Raw genomic sequence first — 19,866 nt, forward strand, 5'->3', positions numbered from 1 at the left:
TGTACCCTGGCTACGTAGTACCTAGTGTCATTAGACTCGTGCAAAACGCGTGTACCTGCCTGAACGTTTCCTTCAACGACACTGCACGTGATTTCACGGAATCGGTTGGACGTCTCTTTGATAGTTTTCCGGGTCGTTCAATGGGAATAAGAAGTATATACGGGATACAGCTTTTGATTTACGTTAATATTACAAGATAAGAGAGGAAACGTTTCGGGTAATAAAATAGATACGCGAGTTTCTTGTTGGGTACTTTGTCTACCGTTAGGTTGAATTAAAATAACTTGAAATTTTCTTGATTCTTAAATATATTCGGTTCATTTTTAACGTCAAGTATTCAGCAATCATAAGAGATGTCCAACAATGTAATCTGAAATCGATTTATTTGTCCATTACTCTGCAAATATTTGAGAACGTTTCACTCGACAAAACGGAAGATAAGATTTCTCGTCGACATCCTTGAAACAATTCAGTCCCCTGTTTTTCACTCCTTCCTGTCTTCGTGCGTTTGACGCACAACAATTCCCGTCGAGATTCCCGGATCCCATGAATTTTTCCTTCCGTCAGATCGGATCAACGATCCGTGAGCCACGATGCAATCTTTTAAAGCATCAGGCACCGATCCATGAGACCCTGTCGGGGAATCTGGCTTCCGTGAATCCAACCTATGATCCCTTCGCGATACAAAACGATTTTGACTGATTAAAAAGAGTAAACTTTGCCTTTCGCTTAGATCTCATTGTTTATCCCTGCCTCGTCCGTAACGAGGTTGCACAACAAGTGTATTGCGTTAATCTGGGATTCACGATTGCACGCTGAAAACAAGGATTTCTGAGATAATGTGGGTTCACAATTAATTTACATTTTTAATTTAACCCTCGACCATCGGACAGCATCGCGAGTGAACAGAGTGAATTTTATTTTTATTCGTTTAGAAGGGATTATTGTTCGTGAAATATAATTTGGACATGAAAGTTAACCATATCGGGGATTCTAAGGTGTCGTACGATTTTCCAGATGGTGGCACAGGATCTCAGACACCTTGGAAACACACCTTATACCTTGGAACTCGAGCTGGGCATAGTATAGGTAACGGGTTCGTGAGGGCACGCGTTCATTTCGTATTCTTTTCGACGATGCCGTCATCCGCTTGGCCAACTGCGGATAACTTCGATCGCCAGACCGGGGCGCGATCGATTGCTCGATCAAATTTCAAAAGATTCACCGTCAGCCAACCGAACCACCTTGTAATTAGCCCTTGTACATTTTTTTCGAACAAGTTCACAGCACCCCGTCCCTCCTGGGGTGACGAGAATGAATGCTGACACCGTTTCAGAGCCCGAACCCTTCGGTAATAAATACGTGCATGAAGATCTCTCTCTTTGCTACGTTTATTCGCTTCTCTTCTGAGAACAGTGATCTCTTCCTTTTTTTTCTTTTTCGAAAAATTACACTCTAGACTTTGAGACTTAAGATTTACAATTTGGTGAAATAGGAAATTAGAAATTCTTTAATTTACTCCTTGCAAGGATCCGTCCGAAAAGTCGGCGACGCACGGCTCTTTGCCTTTGAATCTTAAAACTTGTGTTAAAGATCAATAATTATAAAGATAGTTTAATCAGCAAGTGGATATTGTAGATATTAAGTGGGTGCAAATGGCTCGATTAAAATCGCCGGCTAATATAGTCGGAGGTCGTGGTAATTGAACAATTTGCGAGCGCACCAGGCACGTGTCGCCTGACGACGTGAATGATCGCCGTTCCCCGTTGATTCATCACCGGTTACATCACAATGCAACCGCACGCTTCGAAGGTCTGTGCGACATTCGATAATGTACATTTCCGTTGGGCCTCGTGTAAGAGGAATTCCTCGATTTGCTGGAGGTCGCGTAATCTCGCGCCTCCATGAATATTTCCCGTTGATTAGGCGCCACGTAAAAGTGTTTTCCTTGATTAACGGGATGGCTTACCCATGAAATAAAACGATCGACCGTTTTACTCGATCCCACCGTCTAATAGAAAGCATAAAACCGCGACGTGGCTCCATCCAGCATCGGTTTTCCTTTCCGTGCTGATTTCACGTGAAACCAAACGCAAACTTGCGTGACAGGAATTAACGAAAAAATGGAACGGAGTTTGTTTTGTGTGGTTCATTTACAGATGAAAGAAATATTGCTTGGGAAAACAGAAGAATATTATACTTTCTATTGGTGATAAATATTGGAGAAGAACTTGGAAAAGTGAGCCTGACTTTTTTCTTATCGGACTTGGACACTTAAAATGAATATAATTCCAGGATACAGTTTTTATTACTACGCTTCTCTTTACATCGTCTTTTTTAATTTTCAGAATATTGAAACCGGATTTTCTCTAAATTTATCATTTCTTCGACCTCGATGCTACTTGGAATCTCGAGGAACATGTAATCCAGCAAAACGCCTCGTCACGCCATCTTAAACATCATTAAACAGACTTTTCCATGCGTTGCGGATTTAATAAGCATCGAGAGGCAACGTCGAAGAGCCATGAACGGGAAACGAAGGATCCAGCGAGTTCGATCGATTTCAGACCGAACGTACCGCTTGTGCGGGCATTGAAATCACTCGAGTTACTGATCGCCGAAGGCGAACGACCGGCCAGCCAGTAATTAAACCTATTAAAACTCGTCTTTTTTGCATAGTACCTACACTGTTGCTATAAATATTATTTTTCCGATTATTTTAAACAACGAGTTTGTAATCTTATCGCGTCAGAGCATCAATTACCTAATGCCGTAATAACCTTGATTGTATAATTATTCGCAGGAGAAGCATCTTCCGTCATTTATTACACTTCTTTTTTCTATGCAAAAACGATTCCTCTGTGCTCGGTGGCGAAAAGGAAAACCTCCTCCGTCGTTGATGATCCTCCGCTACACCGCAATTACACGGAACGCTGATGGAAATCAAGGCCGCTCTTCCTGAATCAATCTTGCCTGTCAATGAGATGAGACAAGTTCAAGTAAACTCTTGTTTATTTTCTTTGATAATTAATTAGAAACTCGCGACATAACGACGCCTTTTGATATCACAAAATTAATTTCTAATATTATTACATATTTCAGCTTAAACTTCTCACTTGCTATCTTACAATATTACAGTAACGTCCAGGGTATTTAAACCTATTCTGTGCATCGTTCATTAACACAAATTCAAATTTGTCCTTTCATCACAGAAACAACGTTACTTTCGAAAGCATTTTCGAAAACCTTGGTATTTTATACTCGGATATTAACCGTGTGGGTGTGGTAGCGCATCCCACGCTCCGCCATCTCGATCGCACCAAATTCAGCATCGATATCTGGTCAAATAGGACCAGGAACCCTACACAAAAGTCCTTGGGAATATTTCCGTAGGTACACCCTTTCCGATTTGCAAAAAAGAACAGGTTATCGTGAATTTTAATGACAGTCGTATAATCGGTGTGCAATCAAAGAAGGAATCATTGGCGTAACCAGATAGAAACCAAAATAATTCTGATCTTCGGAATACAGACTAACCCTCTCCATCAACAATTAATTTAAATAAATAAAAGGATATTCGTTTACTGAAGAAATCTGATCTTAATGGAAATAAATTTGGATCAAATACAAAATAAAAAATATATAATAATCTTTCAAATCCCACATAAAAGACTTACTTACGCCAATGGATGGAACAACGATCAATTATAGACTAAAACCTGAAGAAAATACCAAGAGAACGATCGTTAACAGAATCATTTAAAGCCACTCGAAGTTTATGGCCGGCATTAAAGTTGCTCATCTCTGTCTAATTAAACTTATCCGTACATTTCCCTGGATCAAGTATGCAAGGATCGTCACTGATTTCCGCGGGAATAGCAAGGAATCCGTGGATCTAGCGAAGCAGAGCAACATGTTTAAGATTAGCCGGATTGCCACTCGAGATCGGTTAAATTAAAACGTTCTTAGACCGCAGGTTGCGGCCGTTAAAGGTTGCTCGTTTTAAGGATAGCCGTCGGAGATGGGCTGGAACAGGAATAGCAAGGGTGACGTAAGCACCCGAGTCTCCACACGAATGGTACACGGGTGTTGGTGACTTCACCGACGACACATCGGTTCAGTCACCACTGCAAATAGCCGAAGAAATCGATGCGAGCCGTTCCAGCTACGAACCACATTCACCGGTTCTCGCGAAAAACACTTTGGTCAAAAGAGAAATGCTCCGTGTCGATTTTCAAGGAACGGTCGATCCGTCAACTGACAGCAGAGAAACCGAAATTGCATTTTTACGCAAGAGACCTTCGCAATTTCGCGGTTGTTCGAATGGAGAACAATTTTTCCAAAGGGAAGCCATTTCCACGCTGATTTATCTTTTGTACATCGGGTTACGCAAAAACGTTGCAGCTGTTTTTTGTTACCCGTCACTTAATTCTCCACCGTTTTCAACCACCTCCGTAGCCAGTTTATTTGCACGTTATTTCGTTTCTTTACGAGCTATTTACAAGCCCGATCGCCATTATCAAAGACGTAGAATCAATCGCACGGAGTGGCAAGCGGTAAGGTTCGTGCATCGAATAGGAATTAAAGTTGTCTCGATGGTTGAACAGTAAAAAAATCGCAATCAAGACCACGTAGAAATCCTACGAATAACGAGGCAAACATTTACTTTCACGGTGTACTTTTGCTTTTACAACCGCGATGATGTCGCGTCGCTAAATAAACATTTTTATTTAGCCTTGAAATCCATGAATTTCTCTTAAGAGAATACTCTGGCCATACACGAACACTGGACGTATAATTGAATAGCAAATTTGTGTAAACATTCAGTGCCATACAAAAGTACATATTTCGCCCGCATCCGATTCAAAGTGACGCACCAACAATCAAATGACCGGATGCATCGATGGTAATTTATCCGCTGTTAAATGAATTTGTCCTTCGATGCTAGTTCATCTAGCGAAAGTCACGGGACTAATCAAAAACTCATTAACAGCCTGACTACCGAAATCGCTCTTGAATGGAGAACGTTATTGATTTAAATTCACTTGGGATCAGAGGACGACCTTGCTGGGTGGTCGTCTTAGAATTTGCAAGGAATTTTTTTTCTGAATATATCAAGTCGAAAAGACTGTCACGACAAATAACTTTCATGGGAGTATGCACGTACGGCGTTCGCGATTGCGTAGGCTAACTTGTGTGGGTAGACTGGCCTTCAAAGTCCTTCGCTGGAAAAGTAGGGACCAGGATGGTCGTATGCGTAGGCTTCCGGTAGGTGGGAGGACTGGATTAAAGGCATCTCTCCATTACGTGTAACTGTACCTACAGGCATCGAGAAAGTCAACGATTCATACTCGAATCTTCTCTTATTTATGCTCATCTATATTTGATAGATAATGATTCTTCTTCTTAATGTAACAGTAGGGTGAAATAGAAAACGATAAGATATATTACAATGTTAATTTATTGTTTCTTTTTTTTTTGTTCACATTTATTCCGCAGATTTAGCTTTCTTCTGTTTGCGTTCTTCTTTGCGTTTTTGCTTCTCTGAAGCATCATGAATGCGCCTCTTCTTGCGGAGAAGCCATACTTCTTTAGCCCTCTGCTCGCGACCTTTCATCATGCTTCTGTACAAATTCTTGTGTTTCTTCTTAACCATTCGTTCACGTAGTCGGTATTCTTGCCGCTCTTGTCGCTGTTTCTCCCATGGATCTTCCTTCGTCAACTCTCCGGTTTTTACTTTCATTTGCTTTTTCTGTAATTGCAAAGGTGAATTGTAAAAAATATTGTAACTTCAAAAAAATATAACCATCTCTGATGGTTGTCTACCTTGAGCAATCGATCCCGTTGGTGCTTTTGTTGAACTTCTGATTTACTTTCCTTTTCATCTTCTTCATTCATCTCGACTTCTTCGTCTGAATCTTCCTCCACATCTTTTTCTTCATCTTCTTCTTCTTCGTTTTCTGATTCCTCTTCAGACTCTTCTTTATCTAAAAAATGTAAGATACTTCAATGTCCATTTTTTACCATTTACTGTTGCTTTATTATGGAAAAACACTAATATATACCATCAGTCAACTTGAACTCGGGATCCATAAGCGCACGTTCCTCTGGTGGAATGTATGTTTGATCTTGACGATTGTCCGAAAATGGTGAAAGGTGCGGTGGAAGCACAGAGCCCATTAAATATTTTTCCACGGGTAACAATTCTCTGGCATTCACCGAATCAAACACCCACTGTGGCTGCACGTAGTATCTATAGAAATATATAATAATTAGAGAACAATTGGGAACAAATCGATAGTAAAATTAAAAAAAGATTTCGAAATATTACCTAGAAATATACTGTTTAGTCATACTAGGTCTATCCACTATCTGATGTGTTATCGTTTCGTCACTTTCATCAAACGTTGCTCCAACAAAAAGTAACTTATCCCAAGATACTTCAGCACCAAAACAACGCAGAACAAAAACTAAAGGTTCTCTTGGTACTTCTCTGTTTAAAAATACTTTCAAACCTTTAAACAGGGTTTTCAATTTTTTAACTTTTTCTGCCTCTAATCTGGCTTCTTCTAGTTTCGTGGCATCACCGTCCTAAAATAATTATATGTTATGTATCTTAAAAGGAAAGAACACGATATTACTCTTATGCATACATTTGTGAATTGATCCATTTCCATTTCTTCATCCTCTGCAACTTGGGTAGAGGGATCTAGATTAACTAGTGGCACATTTAGTGCTGCTATCCTTTCAGATACATATGTATCTTCATCCACAAGTGACTTCTCAATATTTTCTACATGTTAAACATTTATGTAATATCACGGTAAAATGGGTAATCTATATAAATATACAAGGAAAACATCTTACCAGCACTACTGAGTTTGGGTGGATAATATAAATTGAGTGTATGATAAAGCCTATAATTAACAAAACCTAACATTATGATATAAAATTCTACAAATATAGACATGAGTTTGAAGTCTACATCCATTCTTGCTTGGGGTTCAAAACAGAAATGATGGGGTACTATCCATGTTATTGTTTGACCCTTAATTTCAGCTTGATAGTAATAGCCTTTGATAGACACAAACACTTTTCTTAGAGCCTTGGCATTAATTACAGCATGTAAAAATTCAACTGCCAGTCTCCTACATAATAATGACTGATCTCTTGGTATATGGTTAAGAGATGGGAAAGTACTGAACAAGAAACACAGGGTCAAGCAATCATCTAGATCTCTGAGAGCATCAATAAATGTTGGATAACGTTCTTTGACAATATGATCTAGTTTCAAATTAGGATGATTACTCAGGTATCTCTTCATTTCTGAAAATTCTTTTAAAGCTCTTGCTCTTCCAACTTTTCTATTGAATATCTGAAATATGACATTTTATTAAATTATTCATTCTGTAACATTTGGTACCATGATAGTAATGAATTGATTTGACATACCTTGAAATCTCTCAATTTCCATATTATTGGTTCGTGCATTAAAAATTGAATATCTTTCTTGTGATACAATATTTTAATACCAGGTTCTCCTTTCTGTGCTCTTTTACGATTACGTGGTTCTCGAGGGTATATACCTTTTAATATACACAATCTACGAAAATCATTCAAGGAAAGCTGCAATTTCTTCAAAGCAGCTTTCCTTGACATAAACTGGGCCCCCTCTCCAGACTGATACTGCGAATTAAAAGATACAGTTTAATGATAATAATAATTGAAATAATATTTCATAGAATTAATACTGTAATATGTGCTGGAAATGTTTTTAACCTCAATGACATTACACAAGAATCGCTGTCAAAAAAATCGTAAATAATATTAATGAATACCTTCTTCTTTCCTATTACGACCATTTTGCTGTGCAACTTTTTACAATTAAAAATATGAAAAATACTTTAGCATATAATAAACAAATTGAAAACGAATCCACGTGCTCCTCTATGGTAGAAACACACTTGAGGAGACTGATCGCAACTGATCGTAGTGAAAACATAAAAAACAGCGCCACCTTATGTCATTATAACTAATTAACTTCATTCAAAATCAGCAAAGAATTCACGCGCTTGTATTTAGTATTAAGGATGGTCAAATTCAAACAAATTGGTTTTCAATTTCGTTATTAATATATTTTTGATTGCGCACAGCACAAATATATACAAAGTTGTATGTTAAAGTATTAATATCGCGTTTTTAATCATCGCTCTCTACATCGCTTTCTCCATCGCTTTCATCTTCTAATTCCGGCATAGGAAAACGTAGTATAGCTGCTATTCCAGTAATTTGTTCCAACTCTATATAAAAGGTAATTAAACATATAGTATACATGTTCGCAAAAATTAAAGACTGAATAAATTCCAAATGCTAACTTACGTTCACCGGATACGTGTAAGCTTGAAAAAATCTTCACTTCCCCGCCAGATTCTCTCACATTTTCGACTATTTCAACATATTCTTTTCTTGTAGCGACATCTTGACATCTGAATATGATTGTTACAGTAACAAATAAAGAAATCAAGTTTAATCGGAGGAAAATTTATTTACCTAAATAATTTATCTGAGATGAGTAAGGTTTCAATAGCTTGAGCTTCATTGGCTTTCTGAATATGCTTTTTCCCATAAAATGCTCTGGGAGGATCAGTCTGTAATATCGTGAAAAATGTTTCTAGAGCTTTTACTTCACTTGCTGCTTTTGTTTCAGAAATCCGGGAAACAACCGCAGGATCAGCCAAAATTTCTGTTACCAAAAATTATATAACGATGAGTTACTGTATTTTCTTAACTTATCTTAAAGCGCTTAATATACCTTTCAATGAATGTTTGAAACCAGAACTAGAATGCACAAGCAGAAACTTGCTTTTATTTTCGAGTATTATTTTGTTATCTGATTGAACGGCTTGCTGTACCATATAATCCATATACTGATCTTTAACGAATCCGGGACTAGCAAGAATAACACACTTCACAATATCAAAATTGATGTGTCTCAAGATTCCTTGCATAACACTTTCATAAAATCGTGTTAAACCCTAAAATAAGTTATATATTAATATCACGAAAACTTAGGAGAATTCGGTAAAAAATAGTTTTATAAATGAAACCTTTTCATGCTGTGAAACATTTCCTTTTCTTTTTCTAGGAATTACTTGATCTATTTTTGCACGGACTATTGTCATATTAGAAGTTATTAAACAAATATGTGCTATACCCTCTTGCATTACCACAGCAGCAACATCTGCATTCTAGAATCAAACAGTATTTTGTTGAAACAATTATTGTTATTTTTATCCTTACAATTTTACCTGTGTAGGATCACATGCTGTATCAACTCTTTCTAAAGAAATAGAATCCCATTTTGCTTTAGTAATTGTAAATTTTCTGTTCTGTTCAACATCCAGTGTGTGATATGCTCCTGTCTAAACAAAATTTCAGCAATATATTAAACATCTTTTTTGTACTTTACTGAATAATTCTAAATCAAATTACCTTAACATATTTATTTTCTTCTACATTTCTACCTTTTAATCTTAAAACACATGCCTGTGTATCAAAATCAATACCTTCTACACATATAGTAAGGGTAGTTCTAACTCTATAGCTATTAGAACTTCCAGTTGCAGATTCTGTTTGCACCTTCCTATAAAAAATGTGACATTAAATATGATATATGTTTTCTGATATTTGTTCCATAGTAACTGATTAATGATATTAACATATTTACCTTATAGTAGAACAACTAACAAAATCACCTTCACTAATAACATTATATGCATGCCACATATCTTCAGTATTCTCAGGGACAAGGGATACACTCCTAATAACATTTTAATTCAATATTTCATTATGTTTTATTTTTAATATTATAATTTACTATTGAAAATAAGTTTCTCACCCTTCTCCATCTTTGTCAATATTTTTTCCTACTAGCTTCATTTTTGCAATTTATTTTTATTTATTATTTCTAAAAATATAAAATGTTGAACTTAGTAATGTACTAAATTTGAGTAACATTAATTTCCACATATTTTAAGTAAATTGAATATATCTTTTCAGAATACAATATTTTTTCATAAACGATATTTTAAAATAATTCAAGCAATAAATGGAAAACAAAAAAGAATGCAACACATAGAAACAATTTATTTAATAAATCATTTTTACAAAACGTTTTATATACATGTTAAAGTTAACACCAATATCGTATTAGGTTAGGTTCAGGTTACGTTCAAATAACGTTTCATGATCTTCGACAAGAAGCATGTGATTACCTTAAAAAGAATTGCACAGATTTGTATTTTAAAAAAATCATACATTCCATGTTCTACGTTTAATTGGAATGATGTAAAAGGAGATATGCCATATGTCAAACATATCGACGGTCACACTCATGGTCGACAATGACTTCAGATCCAACAAGGCTGGACATATCTTTATTTTCGAGGAGTTATGAAGCCTTTGGTGGCGTCAGACGTTAATTATAAATTAATTGCAAAATTAAATTAATTGCAATTTTGACTTCCTTAGATACTATTTTTTAGAAATCATTCTAAATCAGTATAAGACTGAACAATGATTAAAATAATTGTTTGACAAACTTGTATTTTAAAAAGACCGCCATACATATTTTTAAAATTTGATCCCATCGCCATCTATACAAAAGTGGCGCAAACTACTCAACAACTTACCGATCCATTTCCCGGAACTGAATTATCAACTAGTAAGTTGTCAAGTAGTTTCCGCAGTATTTTAATAGATGGCGCTGGTGTTCCCAAATTCAATTGCTTTTCAAAAATCATTAAAATAATTGTTTAACAAATTTAACTTCAATTACTTTGGAAAATAAATCGTTTTAGAAAAGCAATAAATTAATTAAAGAATCGAAGAGTATTTGTAACTGTTATTATTGTATAACGTTTAATAACTATTTGATGAAAATCAAATTTATATTAAAACAATAATTATTTCTTAATATTGTATAAAAATTAAATAATTCAAACAAATTTATTAGATATCCATGTATAAAAGTTACAAAAATAATAAATTTCAATAGATATAACAATAATTTGATTAATAAATAATTGTAAAATTAAAAATAGTAATTAAATAAATTTTAATAGAATAATTAAACAAAATTTTGCAATATACCCACGCGAAAATGTAAAGAAATAAACAATTTCAATAGATATAACAATAATTTGATTAATAAATAATTGTAAAATTAAAAATAGTAATTAAATAAATTTTAATAGAATAATTAAACAAAATTTTGCAATATACCCACGCGAAAATGTAAAGAAATAAACAATTTAAATAGATATAACAATAATTTGATTAAAAAACAATTGTAAAATATAAAATAATAATTAAATAAATATTAAAAAATATCAGATAGAAATACTTAATTGTAGCTGGCCGCGGAACCGCTGAAGCGGAATGCTTGATTGGGCGCGCCGGTACCCTATTGTCAACAGCTCGACGAAGAGCGACCTAGAGAGGGGTTAAATCTAGTCAGTCTTATCGCGACCGCTGAAGGATACGGATTGATCTGTCAAACATATACCGGTACGGGTTGATACCATGGATATTCGTGCATGGATTTATTAGTGTGTTACTACATGTGTTAATGTGTGTGCCTATGGTGTTTCCTATGGTGTTTCCTATGGTGTTTCCCATGTGTTTTGAAATATTTATACGGATATATTAGTGCGTTTAATGGTGTGGTCACCCATGTACCTGCATGTGCTTTATTGTGTTTTATGGTGTGGTTCCCTATGTGCTTTGACATATTTTTACGGTTTTATGGAGTGGTATCCTATGTGTTTTGGCATATTTATACGAATTTATTAGTGGCTTTTATGTAGTGGTACCCTATGTATTTTACTATGATTTTGCAAATATTTTATGTTTTATGTGGGAGGTTGGGACTAGGTGTTAGGGTGGGTCACAATCGTAGCCACCTCCACGTGGTGTGACCTGGTAATCGGTATCGTCGTCTAAACATTTATCAGATGATAATTTTTAGAAAACGATATCGAGCTGAGCGCTACAATTCGGTTAACGGTTTTCGAGCGAACACGCTATTTTTTTATTCTGATTCTTTTCTTCTGAAAGATCTATCGATCCTTTAATCCCGATGTAGGTTCCAAGATTACCGTTCTTAGCAAAATTCAGATCTACTAGTATCAGCCATCTACTCCTAGATGGCTCAGCATTCCAATGTCCTATAACCACCCCTATTTCACACCGCATTGAAATATAATAATTTAATTATTGGTTTTAAGGTTTAAAATAAATTGTGACAATCGAACGCTTTCGAGAATTGCTATAGTTCGTAGTTTCTTCATTGTTCGAAAAAGAAATTTTCTTTTGGGATAATCTGTTTCGCTCACTGTTAGATGGCACCAATAGTACCATTTTCTTTGATATAATAAAATACAAATATTAGAGGTATCGGTTTCTGTGATCGATATTTTTATATTTATTCTATATAAACACTCACAGTGAGCACTGTGACCGGCTTGCTTAAATATGATTTAACATATATTCATTTATCTAATAATTTTGATAATTTCTTTTTCTCTAACTGATCTTTTTCTTTAATGGCTACAGAGAATGCCTGTAGCTCTTTTTCAACTGCACTTTGTAATGCAGGATCTAATCCAGTTGCTCTTCTTAAATCTTTAATAGCTTTTTCTTCATCCCAAGCGCCTATATATGCTTTACCTCTCCTATATAGTGCTTTAACATTATCTAACAATTACAGAAATATTAATATCTGGTTTTTTATGTATACAAAATGATGGATGTATAAAGCAACAAACCTGGATCATGCTTAAGAATTGTAGTACAATGTTCTATAACTGCATAATACTCCTTCTTAATTAATTTACATTGGGCATAATTTAAAAGCAGTGGAGTTTTTAACTTATTTAGAGCTAGCCATTCCTCTTCATTTGGTTTCTCACTGTAATACAGATGTATTGATTAACTAGTACAAAAATTATATCAATATGTAAAATACTAACGCAAGCATAAGTTGTTCCAATATTCCAATGCCTTTAGCATACATTTCACAAGCATCATCATATTTCTTCTCTTGAAATAATGCATTTCCTTTCTCTTTTATTTCTGGAATACTCTTTAATTTCTCATCTTCGGTCATTTGCCATGATTCTTTTTCATATTCATCTGGTAAAATTACTTGAACAAGTTCTAAAAAAATATAATTGTGGAGTTAAGAAAAATATTGTTTTAAAATATAATTATTTTAGATTGATTACCAATTGTAAATTCTAAATCTTGAGGATATTTAATAAGTTCATTCAAATCATCATATCCAATTCCTTCATTTTGCAAAGTTACACCACAACAATGATGACTACGTTTTTCTGATTGTGGTATTCCAACTTCTCTTAGAGTTTTAGACACAAAAGGGTATGCTGTAACTAGCTGAAGCAACAAGTATTATTAAGTATACATTCAACTGTATAATATACATGTTTATATTAATGTAAACATACGCTTTTATCAATTCTAAAGCATGCCACTTCATTTAATGCCATTTTTTGAACAATAACTTCCCAAACTTCTAGTTTGAATTTTTTGCCCAGGACCAATTCCATTGGTCTTCCCATGGTTTTGCTATCATCTATCACTGTTTTCTCTGGATCACATTTTGTTGTTTTAAAGTGAAATACAACCTAAAAATTGTAATTTGCTACTAACTACAATTATTAGATGATTAACATAAATTGAAATTTGTATTTAAACGAATTAGAATAAAAAATATTGAGAACAATCTATGCATACTTTGGTTCCAGGTACAAAATTAATGGTTTTTGTTCCTGCATGAATCACAGTCTTTACTATATATTCCGTGTTCTCCATTTTCTCACAATGCAAAAGGGTAGAGAATTTTAAAAATAATCTGAAAGAAAAGAAAATTTCTAAATTATTATGAATCATTAGGTATTAATATTTATTTACAACTAATAATTTTAAAAATCTTACCGTATTATTTTACGGACTAATTAGTCCATACATTTAAATATTTTAAAATATTTTCTTATACTATTGTTCATTGTCCATTTCATTCTTTTTTCTTTAATATTCTGTCATCTTTATATTAATAAATTAACGTGAGTGTGTAAAACACATTTCGGCTTCAACAGTTAATCACACATGAAATACAAAATAGTTTTATTATCCAATGCTTTTTTGTGTCTCGCATCTCAGGGGCTCTAGAGCTCCCTTATCATTTTATGTCACATCCTACTATACTGCTAAATTATCGTAAATCAAACTTTATGTAATTATTTATAAATCGACAACTATAAGAAAACTTGCAGATACTTAATAATTCTTATTGTTATTTTATAACACATTCTGTATTCTGATCATACAGAGTTAATATTTAGTAATATTGCAAGCAGTTTTGTGTTACAGTATTTGAGAAATTGTAACGTAGGAACAGAACTTACATAGAAACAATTAGTAAAATAATATAGGTAGGTGAAAATAAGTGACGTAAGATCACGTTTTTTTCAAAGTGTGCTGATTTTATAAAAATATTTAGCATTGCATAATTATTTGCACTTTGGTCTATCTAAATGACTGGCATCTTTGTAGCTTTACTGTATAAATTTTGTTGTGTACTTTTAAATTACAGAATATATAGAAAGGTAGGGTTATCTTTCAACCGAAATCTCGAAAGGATTTTTAATCATAAAATATTATTTCAACGTTAGACAAATGAGTATAATTAAGAAGAACAGTGCTTCCACTGAAAATATAAATGGACATAAAGCACCTAGTAAGCCAACATTTTATATTCTGATCTTCCACTGTGACATTAATTTATTATTAATCATACCAATTTATAGGTGTAAATGAAATTCAGATACCTGTGCCATGGGGTCACATAAGCGGTCAGTAAATGTTGTAATTCAATGTATTCCTTTTTGTGATTGCAAACATACACATCAAGTTATTTTTAACCTTCTACTTTAAAAGATTGTTCAAATTACCTTAGTATAATGATAATAAATTTAGGCATTTGGTGGGGACCAATGGAAGAGCAACCGATAGTGGCATTACATGGCTGGCAAGATAATGCTGGGACATTTGATGCTTTAATTACATTATTACCATCAGATGTATCCATTTTAGCCATAGATTTGCCTGGTCATGGTTTTTCATCCCACCTTCCTAGTGGACAATATTATTATATGTTTTGGGATGGGCTTTTTGCACTCCGTAGAGTTGTTAAACATTACAAGTGGAACAAGGTTAGCTAACAAACAGGAGTTATACAACGATCTTTACATAGTTTTAATTTACATATCAATTGTCACTCTTCTTATATTTGACAACTAATAAGTTTAATTATAATTTTGATACTCAATTAAAAATCTCCAGATGAAAATAATGATTGATAGTTATAAGCAGTTATAATAGGTATGAAACCATTCTTAAATTTATTTTGTACAAGGTTGACTGTTACACTCAGTATTACCCTCAATATTTCATTATTGTTGTGATTCAGATCATATTTCAAAATAAAATGTACAAATTGTTTTAATATCGTTGTATAACTATAAATTGGAGATGAATTTTTGAGATTACAACAAATTTTTGTAAGTCAGCTACAACTTTGTTTCATTTCATAAGAATTATTAATATTCATAGTGACATATTTAAAATGGTTATTATCAATCGTTTAGAATTTCTAAATAATCATTTCATCATAATATTGTCACCTTCAGGCAAATGGTGGGGTCCCACTGGGATCCAACCAATAGTGGCACTTCATGGACGTCAAGACAATGCTGGCAGTTTTGACACTTTGATTCCTTTATTATCTGATGAGATTTCAATACTTTGTTTGGATATGCCTGGTCATGGTTTATCTTCCCATTATCCAAAGAGTCAGTACTATTATGTTTACTGGGATGGTATTATTCTACTACGTAGAATTGTCAAGTATTTCAGTTGGAATAAGGTTAGCGAGTGGATTAAATTTTACCACTCCTTGTATAATTTAAATGCACTAAGATTTATTATAAGATAATGTAACAGTCACCCTTGAAAGTTTGCACTGCTTAATTATGCATCATATAAGAGACATACACGTGTAATGAAATTAAAATGTATAGTGTAAATTGTACTTTCAGTTCACTAGCACACAGTGATAATTTCATTGTAAGTGTCAATTACAAATTAATGGTATCGGAAATGTATGTTTGTGTTGAGAAATTAATTTAATTAATAATATCAATGTTTGTCCTAACACTTCATTACATTTTTTTTCAATTGAGCATATTTTATCACACAATTAATTATTTGTTACTGTCATAGGTGAAATTACTTGGACATTCTTTGGGAGGAGCAATATCATTTCTCTATGCTGCATCATATCCTGATGAAGTAGAGTTCATGATAAGTTTAGACATTGCAAGTCCGAGCGTAAAAGACATAACAAAAACTCCTACCATCACCGGTGACATAATCGATAAATTTTTAAAATATGAATTGCTGCAATCTGATAATATTCCGTCTTACACGTACGAAGAAGTGCTTGATATATTAGAACAAGCTTACAGTGGTTCTATAACTAAAGAAAGTGCAATGATACTAATGAAACGTGGTATACAGCATTCCTCTGTACCTGAGCGATACTTCTTTTCGCGTGATCCAAGGTTAAAGGTAACTATTTTACTGACTTACAATACATACATTATGTTTTATGTGTTTATAATATTATTCAGGTTTCTACATTGGGTACATTATCTTTGGATTTAGTACTTGCATATGCCGCACGAATAAAATGCGCTTATCTTAATATTCGTGCTGTGCCTGGAATGGAATTTGAAATTCCTGAAAGTTATGATCAAGTTTTGAATCAAATAAAAATAGGTGCTGAAAGATTTGAATATCATAAAGTGGAAGGAACTCATCATGTACATTTAAATAATCCTGAGAGGATTGCACCTATAATTAATAATTTTATAAGTACTTAATGATAGAGAAATTTAGATGAAAATCATAAAAGTAAACAACAGTTATGGTAAAAATTAGTTTCATGCAAGCTATATTAGCTGGTGGAAGTATTTAATTTAAATATTAATTATTTTAATAATTAATTTCGTATTTTGTATGTATTACATAATGTATTATATACAGATACTTGAAAGCAACAACATCTTATACTTTGAATGAACTAATTTAATTTAGCAAAAGTATATTAATTTATAATGAAATATTTTATACGTATGTTTAGAGTTAATGTTGATCATTAAAAATTATTTAATACAAATATACTATTTTTTTAAATAGTAATAAAATGAAAGTATTTTCAAATGCATCAACTTGTTTATTCAAAAGAACAACTTTACAGATATTTTAATTACAATATTGGTTTCTTTCTATTTTTTACTTCCCAATTTATGTGCTCGTCGCGAGTTACAAGCACCTCAAAAGAATTAATTAATCTTTTAAATGCTGTGTAAAAAACAGCAATGAAGCTTATTTTGTAATATTTATAGGTACATTATTGTTTTAATGGCTACTTCGTTCGGTTGACAACGGTGATAATACTATAATGACCTCGTAATGCAGCGCAGTAAACTTGTATCAGTTTATGCTTTCATACATAATTCGGTAGTAAATGACCTCAAGGTGAAATTACGCTATCGTTACGCTCTATTTTGTTGCAACTCTTTTCTGAAATATTAACAAAATTTATTTTGTACTTAATAATAGCAAGTGTGGAATTGTAATACGCCTAAGCATGAGATTGTTGTCTATAATTTATTACGACAAATTATTTATTGCAAATAAAAAAACATTTTACAAAACTTATTACTTCGGTTCTTCCCCTAAAAATGTTATTGTTAATTATAACATTTTTTGAGATTACAAAAAATAACGTTATCGCTCGGATTAAATGACAAAAGAAGTAATACACGAAAGATAAAGAAAGTATTGATACAGATGTTCATCGGATCCCTATAACGATCAAATCTAGAGTTACCAATGTCAATTTATTTATTCAATTGGTAAAATGATGCCACGTAAAAATATAAAGTTATGTAGCAGGACTTTATTCGTTGCAGCTGTTATGTATCAGTTCTTCTTAAATTTTTGATCAGTATAGTGTGATTGAGGGAGAGATTTATTAAAGTAATTTACAGTATTTTAAATATCTGCTGTGTTATATATTTTTTTTTGAAACGTTTTCGCATCATAATTGTCATCCCGAATGTTTCAATTTAATTCACAAAAAAAAAACGCGTTAAATGATACCAGTATATTTTAATATTTCCACAAAGGTCAAAATATAAATTCATGCTTGGCTGGAATATAACGCAGAGGTATTACATAGGTTTTTGACGAATTATTAGTTTAGGTCGTTATCAGGTAACTCCTGAACGAAGTTATCCTATCGTACATATACGGTCTGCGTGTCAGTAATTACGAGCGATGATAATGTCGTCACACGTAGAAAATGAACATGAATATTCCATTTCAACAGGTGAATACTGTTCGTACTTGACTACGTGTTCTTTTATTCTTTATTCTTATTAGAACTATTGTTCTGTACCATAGAAATTATTAGAATACCATCATTTTATTGTAAGTATGCAACATTCTTTATTCTATAAAATTACGTAACAATTCAGATAAAAGAATTTTATTTTCAAAAAGTTTATCGATCAATACAGATTCTTATATTTTCTTATTGTCAATCTAATGACAGCGTTTGAATTATCAGTCTGATCCATCGATCCTAACGATCAACAAACTTTTCACTTGAAAGTTTGTTCGTTCGGCTCGAGTTATCATATTGAAAGAATATTCTTCGCTTTTAATAAGAAGTTAATTCATTATTACGAGGTACTGAACTTCGGGATAGACTTCTGACAATATTTTCGGTAATCTGCTGCACGTTGTTGTAATTCTTGATCAGTTGGCGTATATGCAGCGTAAGTCCTCAACCGTGCTTTTGCAAACTCCAAGTCCTGTATTTAAAAACTGTTTTTAATTTGTAACATACATATTTAGTTATAATAGACTATCATTATGCTGATTACGTAATATATTTCATTTTCAGTTTAAAGCATACATGGTATACAAATATTTAATTTTAATAATCATATTTATACCTTTATAAATTTCTGATTACGAATCAATGATTCTGTTGAATTAATGTGAAAAATAGGCGTTAAACATCTTTTGTCGTTTTGTTCTTTCGAAGAGGTGTTATTACTGCTCGCCTGTATCGATGCCGCCATTATTTATGATTTTTAATATTCACGATTAATTAGTTTATGCATATTCATGGTGTATTGTAAATACATACACATCCGGTTTCATTCGTATGTGTATGATTATTGTCGTTGCATTAAATTGTCACATATTCTTCAATTTATCAATAATTTGATATAAAAAGAATGATTGATCCTATTCGTAATTTCAAAATTTGATAATCAGAACTAATAAATCCACTATTCTAAAGTTAAATACAATTATTTCTAGTAATTTTCAATTCTTAATTTACAGTATAATTGCAGATTTACATCTGTTTTCTTTTCTAAGCACGTATGTGTAATACAAACGACATTTTAACACTTTCTGAAAGTGTTGAAAGGGTATATACAACACTCCTTCTCTAGAAACGCATACCTGTTATTATACTAGAATGCGCGAATATTTGTAAATTTTAGAATAATATATTTATAGAATAAAAAATACTAATTATATTACTTACGAATGAATGATTATATTATATACTGAACAGCTGATTTTACGAACTTATCACATGATCCTGCATCTATATATGCTCACATAGACATGTTTGAA

The 19,866-nt window shown here is 33.0% G+C and overlaps 5 protein-coding genes across 10 annotated transcripts; 1 reads left to right on the forward strand and 4 right to left on the reverse strand.

The window, feature by feature from the left end:
- Nucleotides 1-5,443: 5,443 nt before the first annotated feature.
- On the reverse strand, nt 5,444-7,999 carry LOC114871692 (pescadillo homolog). Its single transcript, XM_029177890.2, has 8 exons — nt 7,839-7,999; nt 7,453-7,686; nt 6,868-7,375; nt 6,654-6,793; nt 6,332-6,591; nt 6,066-6,253; nt 5,827-5,987; nt 5,444-5,752 (listed from the first exon to the last, which is right to left on the reverse strand). The coding sequence occupies exons 1-8, from the start codon at nt 7,860-7,862 to the stop codon at nt 5,489-5,491; spliced, it is 1,779 nt and encodes a 592-aa protein (XP_029033723.1). The 5' UTR covers nt 7,863-7,999; the 3' UTR covers nt 5,444-5,488.
- Nucleotides 8,000-8,109: 110 nt separating this feature from the next.
- Nucleotides 8,110-10,432, reverse strand: LOC114871752 (protein pelota). The gene is made up of 10 exons (XM_046288307.1): nt 10,275-10,432; nt 9,899-9,967; nt 9,728-9,820; nt 9,493-9,643; nt 9,309-9,422; nt 9,108-9,248; nt 8,813-9,035; nt 8,551-8,743; nt 8,380-8,486; nt 8,110-8,300 (listed from the first exon to the last, which is right to left on the reverse strand). Exons 2-10 carry the CDS (start codon nt 9,937-9,939, stop codon nt 8,200-8,202), a joined length of 1,164 nt encoding a protein of 387 aa, XP_046144263.1. The 5' UTR covers nt 9,940-9,967; nt 10,275-10,432; the 3' UTR covers nt 8,110-8,199.
- A 1,881-nt stretch (nt 10,433-12,313) lies between these two features.
- LOC123988390 (aryl-hydrocarbon-interacting protein-like 1) lies at nt 12,314-14,096 on the reverse strand. 3 transcript variants are annotated; one of them, XM_046288290.1, is made up of 7 exons: nt 14,017-14,096; nt 13,816-13,933; nt 13,527-13,706; nt 13,287-13,455; nt 13,032-13,218; nt 12,828-12,970; nt 12,314-12,756 (listed from the first exon to the last, which is right to left on the reverse strand). In XM_046288290.1, exons 2-7 carry the CDS (start codon nt 13,891-13,893, stop codon nt 12,551-12,553), a joined length of 963 nt encoding a protein of 320 aa, XP_046144246.1. In that variant the 5' UTR covers nt 13,894-13,933; nt 14,017-14,096; the 3' UTR covers nt 12,314-12,550. The 3 variants fall into 3 exon arrangements, with proteins under 3 accessions (XP_046144246.1, XP_046144247.1, XP_046144248.1); XM_046288291.1 differs by lacking the exon at nt 14,017-14,096 and having other exon boundaries at nt 13,527-13,730; nt 13,816-13,903; XM_046288292.1 differs by lacking the exon at nt 14,017-14,096 and having other exon boundaries at nt 13,527-13,726; nt 13,816-13,890.
- Nucleotides 14,097-14,161: 65 nt separating this feature from the next.
- On the forward strand, nt 14,162-17,861 carry LOC114871750 (probable serine hydrolase). 3 transcript variants are annotated; one of them, XM_029178057.2, is made up of 7 exons: nt 14,162-14,513; nt 14,675-14,687; nt 14,754-14,818; nt 14,889-14,933; nt 15,058-15,293; nt 16,363-16,710; nt 16,773-17,861. In XM_029178057.2, the coding sequence occupies exons 3-7, from the start codon at nt 14,758-14,760 to the stop codon at nt 17,022-17,024; spliced, it is 942 nt and encodes a 313-aa protein (XP_029033890.1). In that variant the 5' UTR covers nt 14,162-14,513; nt 14,675-14,687; nt 14,754-14,757; the 3' UTR covers nt 17,025-17,861. The 3 variants fall into 3 exon arrangements, with proteins under 3 accessions (XP_029033890.1, XP_029033887.1, XP_029033889.1); XM_029178054.2 differs by having other exon boundaries at nt 14,675-14,818; XM_029178056.2 differs by lacking the exon at nt 15,058-15,293 and adding an exon at nt 15,771-16,006 and having other exon boundaries at nt 14,675-14,818.
- Nucleotides 17,862-18,632: 771 nt separating this feature from the next.
- LOC114871751 lies at nt 18,633-19,864 on the reverse strand. Of its 2 annotated transcripts, none has more exons than XM_029178059.2 (3): nt 19,775-19,864; nt 19,170-19,467; nt 18,633-19,025 (listed from the first exon to the last, which is right to left on the reverse strand). In XM_029178059.2, the coding sequence occupies exons 2-3, from the start codon at nt 19,296-19,298 to the stop codon at nt 18,894-18,896; spliced, it is 261 nt and encodes an 86-aa protein (XP_029033892.1). In that variant the 5' UTR covers nt 19,299-19,467; nt 19,775-19,864; the 3' UTR covers nt 18,633-18,893. The 2 variants fall into 2 exon arrangements, with proteins under 2 accessions (XP_029033892.1, XP_029033891.1); XM_029178058.2 differs by having other exon boundaries at nt 19,170-19,675; nt 19,775-19,863.
- Between the last annotated feature and the right edge of the window lie 2 nt (nt 19,865-19,866).

This window comes from Osmia bicornis, chromosome 12 (assembly GCF_907164935.1).
Source record: "Osmia bicornis bicornis chromosome 12, iOsmBic2.1, whole genome shotgun sequence".
In the NCBI taxonomy this organism is placed as follows: domain Eukaryota; kingdom Metazoa; phylum Arthropoda; class Insecta; order Hymenoptera; family Megachilidae; genus Osmia; species Osmia bicornis.